Raw genomic sequence first — 9,371 nt, 5'->3', positions numbered from 1 at the left:
ATTAATGGAAAATTAATTTATTTCCAAAGGGGATGGATCATTCATGCATTTACATTGTTCATCGTATCCTTCTTCTTACATGAAACAAATTAAACGTAACTTTTGATAGTTTCCATGCATGCATCTTCGATAAGAAGATTTTCCTTTGCAAAAATGATGGCGATAAAACGACGTCTCTTCACGGTAGCAAGATTCTAAACATCAAAGGAAAAAAAAAAGAGTTATTAACTAGTCTATTAAATTGATAAAATAATAAAAGAGGGTATTTAATTCATGAAATTAACTCTCAGACTAGTGACATTGATGGAAAAAAAATTCACTAGTGACTTCAGAAAACAAAAGCAACAGAAGATATGCCACAAGTTTCTTCAGTCCAAGGGAGATTCAAGGTCAGCTTTCCATTATCTACCCGCTCAAAACCAGCCCCAGCTCCATTCAACAAGCACTTAATTGGACATACATTTGAGTAGGATAAGAAATTCCCTTCTCCTTCAATCTCAACCTTCACCCAAGTCTCAGCTTCTTCAGAATCAAAATAGGCCACTTCTTGAATTGTGCCATCACTATTGAACATGTTGGTCAGTCCAACAGGAGCAAGTTTGATGCCAGAGCTGCCTAATTTCTTGCTTGATTTGCTGATTTTATTGTCTATTTATAGACATGTCAGATGCAACTTATCTCAAATATCATTTATGGAAAGCATATTTTAGAAAAAATGATATAAAATTACTCAAAATACTTTTAGTTATAAGAATATTAAAGTAAGAACCATAAAATATATTTATACCAAGTTTTTTAATTTATTTTGAATACAAACTTAATAAATTTAATTTAGACCCACACCAAGTTCATTTAATTTGTTTGGGTTTACTTGTAGAAATTTTAGTGTTTACATATGCAATAAAAACCATGAGACTTTCAATGAGCAAGCTTGGGCCTGGATAATTGCAGCATTCAATGAAAAATTTGGACTCTGAGACAGAGACGCTGTTGAAAGCTGGTAATTAAGATTGATGAAAGAGTATGGGAACATTGCAAATATTCTCAGTCAGAAGGGTTGTGCATGGGAAGAAACAGAGCAGATGGAGATAGCTGATGATGATGACTGGTATGCGTATATCAAGGTATGTTTCCTTCTCAAACATAAACATGTCCTCATGGCTTACAGTTTGAACTCCCCTAGGTATGGCAGGCCTTCAATACCATTTAACCAAAAAATTTATTAGCTTCTCATTTTATGATTTTTTTCTGCAGGAACACCCAGGTGCAGACAGAATCCTGGAAAGTTATAATGATCTTTGTGTACTATATGGTAATAGCATGGCAGTGGGAAGAGAAAGTCGTATGGGTGTAAAAATGGGGTTTGACAACAATGAATTCGATATGGGGATTGATGGTGTTTTTGGAGATGCACCATATCAGAACTTGAAATATCTGACCAAAGGCAGAAACGAAAGTCTCTTTCTTCCTCAGTGGTGGTGTCTTCAAGGAAAGTTGGCAGACACGGGAAAGGAGAGGCTCAAGAAGCACTTGGTCAGAAACCAATGGTAGTTATGGAGGAGCACGAAGAAGAAACCTGTCAATCGAAGTCATTGTTGATGCACTTCAAGCTATAGCAGACATGGATGACGAGATCTTCTTGGAAGCTTGTAAACTTTTAGAAAATGAGGAAAACGCCAAGATATTTGCGGCAATGGAAGTTAATCAGCGAAGCAAATGGCTATTTAAAAAGCTTTACAGATAGCATGTCCGACTTAGCAACTGTGATTATCATTTGTAAAGCATACTCCTTCCAAGAGATTGTTATCCTGATCATGTGGATTTTTTCTATTTCGTTTGCTTTAACATTAAGTAATCAGCATTTACCAGTAATCTCTGCATGAACAATAACCATCCTTGAAAGAGTGAAAGCGGCTTCTATCTCTCACCACGATCTCCACTTTATAAATCTGAGAAATAAGCTTCATCACTGCATGACAGTCCCTGCAAATCCTCAAATTCTTGACTATTCTTATAGTCCTCCCCTTGCACAACCTTGCAATACCAAAAGCTACAGCAAGCTTTTCGCTATGCACTGACACTGAACCTTCCTTTTCTTCCTCTTCTATGTCATGTAAAACCCTTCCAATCTCTGGAACATAACCCCCTTCAACCCTAAGCCTCCTTATAATCTCCTTTAGCTTCTTGTAAGCCTCTTCTGCAATCTTACATTGTTTTCTGCCTGCCAAGAAAGTATACATGATTTTGTCAACCTCAATCATGCTCCAACCAGGAGTTTTGGTGATTCTCTGTTCAGTCATTGATCTTCTCACAGAAGCTGCATCCTTCCATTTCCCTGCAACTGCATAAGCATTTGACAGCAGAACATGGTCACTAGAGTTGTTGGGGTCTAGCTCTGAAAGTCTTTCTTTCACTTGTTCCGCCAACTTAACATCACCATGCATGCTGCAAGCCCCAAGAAGTGTCCGCCAAATAATTGCAGTACATGGAATTGGCATTTGACAAACAAATTCATAGGCCTTATGAAGTTGACCAGCCCGACCATATAGATCAACCATGCAACCATAATGCTCAATGGATGGTTCTATATTGTACATGCCTTTCATCTTATAAAAATATTCACATCCTTGTTCGACCAATCCAGCATGACTACAAGCATATAAAAGTGAAATAAAGGCTATCTCGTCAGGTCTAATTCCAGACTCTTCCATCTTATGAAATATCCCTATTGCTTCTTCTCCATGACCATGCATTGCGAGCGCAGACATCATCGAAGTCCAAGAAACAATGTTTCTTTCATTCATTATTCGCTCGAAAACTAGTTGAGCCATATGTACATTCCCACACTTGGAATAAGTATCCAATAATGCATTGTTAACTGATACAATCCAAGCCAACCCAGATTTCTCAATAAAGCCATGTAATATTTTGCCAAACTCAAGTGCACCTGCCTGTGCACACGCTGAAAGCACCCCAGTTAAGCTTGTCTCATTCGGCCTCATCCCCTTCCTCTGCAGCTCTCTGAAAAAACTAAAAGCCTCTTCAAAATACCCATTATGAGAAAAACCAACAATCATGGTACTCCACGAGACATCATCCTTCATTGGCATCTCCAAAAACATCTCCCTTGCCAGTTCCAGCTCCCCAGCTTTCGTGTACCCAGCAAGCATAACATTCCACGACATCAAGTTCCTAACAGGCATCAAGTCAAACAATTCTCTTCCACCCTTCATATCACCAACCCTACAACACGCAGTGACCATCGCATTCCAGGCAATCGCATTTGGCTCAGGCATTTCATCAAATACCTTCCTCGCAAACCCAACAAACCCGCATTCCCCATACATACTAATCAAAGTCGTCCCAACAAAAAGATGGGTATCAAGCCCATGAACCAATGCTTGACAATGCAACTGGATTCCAACTCTCACAGACCTCAAATTCGCCGCCGCTTTGACAATAAAAGCGAAAGAGAAACTGTCAGGATGAGATAAAGAGTTCCTCCTCATTTCAATGAACTTAAGAAGTGAATCCTGGGGTCTATCTGACTCATAAAGTCCTCTGATGAGAGTGTTGTGCATGAAAACATCTGGGTTTGGAGTGTAGCGAAAGAGGCGGCAAGCATAGTCCAGAGAATCAGAGAGCGAAATCGCACAATGGTGCAGTAGCTTTCCTGCGATGAAAGGGTCAGATTCAAGGCCGAGTTTGAGAACATTGGCGTGGATTTGTTTGAAAGTTGTCAGGCTCTTGCAAATATTCAACAAAGACAGACAGAGAGGTTCTGTCTTGCTCATTGTGTACAGCAATGGCTTCCCAGGCCATGCATTCTTTATTCTTTTTTATTTTTTCAAACAGGCAAAAACAACTTCTTTGAACCCTGCATGTATATCAATATTCAATTTCACCCCTGATTTAATTTTCAATTCACACCCTCTATGCAATTATCTTGATCTGTCATCGCAGAACTAATCCATGTCTATATGTTGTTGACTTTTTCCAAGATCAACATCTTCTTATCCCCGGTAGCTCCAACCTCCATTGCCAAAGAAGTATCATTGAGTCTAGTCAAGGCATCGTCAAACTGACTCACACAATCCCTTATTGAAAAACCACTCCACCGCCGTGGACATGTGCCGCTCTAGTAGAAAGAAGACGTGACAACGTTTCTGTGAAGTTTACTTTGACAGTCACTTGTGAAGGAAACTTGTAACGTTTCTTTCACTTCTGAGAAACCTCGTTTTGTTCTGTTAGATGTTAGAATAGAATACCAATGGGCCTCTAGGCATGCACAATCAAATTGAACAAGTCATTCTAGATTCCAAGGGGCCATTGCTCATGGTAAAATGTCCCAGTCTTGCAACCAAGGGGTGAAGGCTTAAGTGTTAAGCTCAGTCACCTCATGCAAGAAATGTTTAATGATGAGACTCTTTAATTTCCCGTACATATGTCCCTTCATTCACGATGAGGTTTAAGACTTTTGACAGAAGAGATACCCTGCCAAAAGATTGCAACTACTCAATTTTCTTTGTTCCTTTTCTTTTTGATTGAGAATTTACCTATTTATATTTATATTTAGATAATTTTATATAAGATAAGTGTTAGAAGTCATCTTTTCTTATTTGAGTTTGTCATGTATACAGATCTGAAAAGTGTGGGAGTTCCCTGTCTCTTTTGCTCTGAAGCTCACAATTCCTCGAACTGCATCTCTGGAATGGAACAGGTTCTACCTATCTGCGAACATTGCTCTTTTCCCTGTAGCCTTTTTGTATGCTTGCAACTCGTCCATGCCATTAGATCATCCCATTGTATTCCGTTTACCACTCATTCCCACTCTGGTTCGTAGTGCTTTTCTCAAGCTCTTTGCTCGCAGTTCTGCACTTTACACTCGAAAAGGAACCCCCAGAGACCGAGCAGATATTGCTGGTGCTTGTGTCATTTGTAATGGGTGTCGTTTGGACATCCACTGTTGCTGGAGAACTACTAAACTGCCTGAAAGCTCTTGGGATAGTTCTTGAAGTGCTCCCATCTCTCCTTGGGCTCACAGCACTTGCTTGGGGAAGTGGCGCAACTCCGCAATTTTTTTTTAGTTGAGCTATTCACAATAATATAACCTATATATTTAAATTAAAAAATAAATAAATTGTGTTGTTACTAATAACGCAACCCAGCCATGTATTATTCTCACATATATTTTTTATAACTGTGCTAGTTTAAAGAAAAATTGAAACTTGTTATTTGGAAAATTTTTTTTGATATTGTGTAGTTTCTATAGCTATAGCTGTAAATTATGTTTTAATTTTTGTTTTGATATGTTAATGGAAAAAATATTTTTTTAAAAAATTAAAAAATATTATTTTAATTTATTTTTAAATAAAATATTTTTTAAAAAATCTAAAATAATACACTAGCATACACAGATAAAACTGGACAGAACAAATCCAAGTTCTGATTTGACATTAAAAAGGTAATTGACGTAAAGGGTAATTTCGTCAAAAAGTAACAAAAGAGACAGAAGCCACTAAAGGGCAAACTTCTGAATATATATACGGAGTCAGAAGGGAACACAAGACAAAGCACATCACAAGCAGCTTTTGTTTCCAATCTTAGGTTTGTTCCTATGAAACATTAGCTCATCGTCATATATTAAAAACCGTCATAACTCATGACTGCAACTTTGCTGATCCATAATCAAACCCTTAAATATAAATAAATATATGGACACCGAATTTACATGAAGTAGATCCCATATTTCTTTTCTTGCTAAAAGTTCTGCTTTTTATTCTTTTCTTTAGGTTCTTGATCTTGCAAGCAGAGAGTACAAGCTCTGCAGAAGGGAAAGGTAACCACACAATCTCTTATCTTTCATGTACACACATATACAAACATATGCATGTCACATACTGTGTGTTTTTGTTTTGCTCATCGATCTTGAGAATTAGAAACCGTAAAGATAGATGGGTTTTGCTTTTCATGTGATTTTAGGAAGGTTTTGTTTTGTTTGGTTAGAAATCCAAGCAGGTATGAGGCTTTTTGGATTTATGGAGTTGGTGTGTGTATCTTTTTTCCCTTTCTTTTTCATCAATTGAGTTTTGTTTTAAGCTCAGATTTCTATGTGATGTGATGCTGCTTGTGGTACTGTAAATGGATTGCAATTTTTGTTTGTTTATTTAGGAAGAGTGTTTGTAATTTGCTTTACCTTTTGGTGTGTGCCAAAAAATTACCAGTAGAAGATCAAGATCATCACTAGTTTGTTTTGGGCCCATAGTTGATTGCCTGTAGGCATAATGAAACACTGGAAGAGCTGTTGCAAGTAAATCAAACTCGTTTCATTTAAACATAAAGAAAAAACAAGGAAGATGATTGAAATCTCTGTTAATATTGTAGTGATTATGGAGTTACTTTTGGTAATGGTTTCGGGGTTCTTACCCTTTTCTTTGTATTTTCGTTTTAGCATCAATGTATTTTGTCTGAACCCTGCTGTTGAAGAGGTAGCTGTTTGCATATATCTTGGGGATTCACTTCTAGAATAGGAAGCATATCAAAGATGTACTGCTAAAAGGTTTGGAAAGTTCATATTATTCTGTTTCGGTTTGGGAGCTGAATAGTGTCAACTAGAAACGAATTTCTTTCTATAATTACACTTTGTTGTTTTTGGGTGGGCCTTCTCCATCCCGAGTGAGCATAATAAATGTTAGACACCGTACCTTTTGAATCTAACCATTGAAACATCACGGTTATGTGGTCTTTTTTGTTTTTCCTAGCATAAAGAAGATAAATTCCTATCAAAAGGTGCCAAACAGAAAACCATTTCATTACTATGCTTGCTTGTGAATTAAATCTCATTGAAGTCATTGACTGATGGTGAGATATACCCTCATTGATAGAAGTGATAATATCCACAATAGCTCTATCCATGATAAAAAGCAAGTATGATGCTGTTATTCTGCATTTTAAGGCTCTGACTTTACCATTTCTTGGATCTTTTTGCAGAGAACTTGTTCATTCATTTATTTTTTTAATCAAACAATCTTGAATTGCACTTCCAGCATTTTTTTCTTTTTAATTATTTAGACACCTAATTGGATATTATGAAGTTGGATTTGCATCATCGTTTAGTTGCACCTGTTCTGCACTTTAGAGAATTGCCATGGCTCAGCCAATTTCTTTCATGCAATTTCCTTTCAACATGAAATCATATGATATGTATATCTATACACCGCAAGTTAAATGCTTAACTTAGTTTGCCGTGTTTCCTCATCTGTCGTGCTAAAAACAGAGGCATTAAGTTGCATATTGTTGCATTTAGTTGGATCAGAATGGAGCAAGGGCATGGACACCCCCCTGCTATAGTCAGTAGTACATCTCAACTGCAATATGGAACAAGTCCGTATCCGCCTAACCAAATGCTTGCTGCCTCAAATCCTGGATCAGTTACTGGTCAGCCTGTGGGAGCTCAGCTTGCACAGCACCAACTTGCCTATCAGCAGATCCACCAACAACAGGAACAGCAACTCCAGCAACAACTTCAGTCTTTTTGGGCAAATCAGTATAAAGAAATTGACAAAGTTACTGACTTCAAAAATCATAGCCTTCCGTTGGCTAGGATCAAGAAGATCATGAAGGCTGATGAGGATGTGAGGATGATATCAGCTGAGGCACCAGTTATATTTTCCAGAGCATGTGAAATGTTTATTTTAGAGTTGACATTGCGGTCTTGGAATCACACAGAGGAGAACAAGAGAAGGACACTACAGAAGAATGATATTGCTGCAGCAATCACTAGGACTGACATCTTTGATTTCCTGGTTGACATTGTGCCTAGGGAGGATCTGAAAGATGAAGTGCTAGCATCAATCCCAAGAGGAACAATGCCTGTCGGAGGACCTGTTGATGCACTCTCTTATTGCTATATGCCACCTCCGCATGCACCTCAGGTTGGAGCTCCTGGGATGATAATGGGCAAGCATGTGATGGACCCAGCTATGTACGCCCAGCAGTCTCACCCCTATATGGCACAGCATATGTGGCCACAAGGATCAGAGCAACAGCAGTCGCCCTCAGATCATTAGTAACTTTAGAATTGTAAGCTCTCCTTACCTTATCCACCATTGCTTTGTGTCTAATGACCAAGACCAGGGTGATCAGATGAGCATGTTGTACAGGAATGCTTTCACGTAACTGATAGTGCCAAGGTTTCTAGCCTTCTCATTAGTATGCTTTTCATACGCTCCTTTTCTAGTAAAAACCATCAATAGATATCACAGTTTGTGCTGAAGATTTCGGTAATAGTGGCTTGTATGATCAGATTTTATAGCTTTTCGTTTCCTACAAATGTACTTGATAATTGTTGAGCCATTAACTCCATCCTTTCGTTATGGTATGTGAACTCTGGTTTATTCAATGAGGAATTTTCTACACTCTACCTTGTGTAGAAATTGATATTAGATTTTGAATCATCATTGACGATGACACTGCCGTCTGGGCGGGGCATGATTCAAGGACCAAATCTTGCATGGTGTATGCTACTTAAGTTTAGCCGACCTCATGAAAATCATGTAAACAAAAAGACAAGGTGAAAAAGATGGGAAAAACCCTCAAAATTTTCTATGTAATGGTAATCATATTCAATATATTGGTAGACAGGTCCTTCCAGAAGTTGATGAACCTTGCATTTAAAAAATTTACAAAGGTTCATGTAATGTACATGCATCAATGAAATTGTGCAAAAAGAGAACCTGCTTTTATGAAATTATACAGGCAACCAAAGATTCGTTCAATACAACACTTGTCACCTTAACCATAAACAGGTAACATAAAATCACTCAAAAACCGTCATAGACACAGGCTTATCTCTTTTTTTTTTTTAATCTTTTTAATCAAACATATTTATATCTCGTATTTATATTTTTTATTTTGATATATTTATTTTCTTAGGTAATGTTTGGTATGTTGGATAATATTAATTGAATTAGCCGATTAGACTAGACAAGTAATTTAACATGTCCTATATTTGGTGTGCATTGGACATACTTTATCTCATTTTGTATTTGGTGTACACTGGATAGGATATAGATGACTCGGGATCTAGATCGATTTGAGTTTAAAAATAAAATAAAAAGAGATTTGATTTGATATGATCCGATCAAAAACCCAAGTCAACAGACAACCTTGGTCTATCCGAAATAAAACACGAGTAAAAAATTTATTGATTTTTTTTGTCAATACGAGGTTGCTTTGATTTCTTTTTTAAAAGTTAAGTTAACTCGAGTTGACTCTCTCAACCCATGACTCGAGGCTTGGCTTGGGTAGATTTTCAAGTCAAGTTTTAAAACTATGATAATAACTACTTTAATCTTTATATTAACCTAGAT

The 9,371-nt window shown here is 37.4% G+C and overlaps 2 protein-coding genes across 4 annotated transcripts; one reads left to right on the top strand and one right to left on the bottom strand.

Moving 5' to 3' along the window:
• Positions 1-871: 871 nt before the first annotated feature.
• Positions 872-4,163, bottom strand: LOC118045173 (pentatricopeptide repeat-containing protein At1g74630). Its single transcript, XM_035053732.2, has one exon. The coding sequence runs from the start codon at positions 3,792-3,794 to the stop codon at positions 1,863-1,865; it is 1,932 nt and encodes a 643-aa protein (XP_034909623.1). The 5' UTR covers positions 3,795-4,163; the 3' UTR covers positions 872-1,862.
• Positions 4,164-5,530: 1,367 nt separating this feature from the next.
• On the top strand, positions 5,531-8,401 carry LOC118045158 (nuclear transcription factor Y subunit C-3). Of its 3 annotated transcripts, XM_073409073.1 has the most exons (4): positions 5,591-5,607; positions 5,793-5,839; positions 6,452-6,559; positions 7,277-8,401. In XM_073409073.1, exon 4 carries the CDS (start codon positions 7,317-7,319, stop codon positions 8,067-8,069), a length of 753 nt encoding a protein of 250 aa, XP_073265174.1. In that variant the 5' UTR covers positions 5,591-5,607; positions 5,793-5,839; positions 6,452-6,559; positions 7,277-7,316; the 3' UTR covers positions 8,070-8,401. The 3 variants fall into 3 exon arrangements, with proteins under 3 accessions (XP_034909606.1, XP_073265175.1, XP_073265174.1); XM_035053715.2 differs by lacking the exon at positions 6,452-6,559 and having other exon boundaries at positions 5,531-5,607; XM_073409074.1 differs by lacking the exon at positions 6,452-6,559 and having other exon boundaries at positions 5,577-5,607; positions 7,307-8,401.
• Positions 8,402-9,371: the final 970 nt, after the last annotated feature.

The sequence above is a fragment of the Populus alba genome, chromosome 5 (assembly GCF_005239225.2).
Source record: "Populus alba chromosome 5, ASM523922v2, whole genome shotgun sequence".
NCBI lineage: Eukaryota > Viridiplantae > Streptophyta > Magnoliopsida > Malpighiales > Salicaceae > Populus > Populus alba.
The sequence above is the reverse complement of the archived record's forward strand: the minus strand, read 5'-3'. Positions and strand labels throughout refer to the sequence as shown.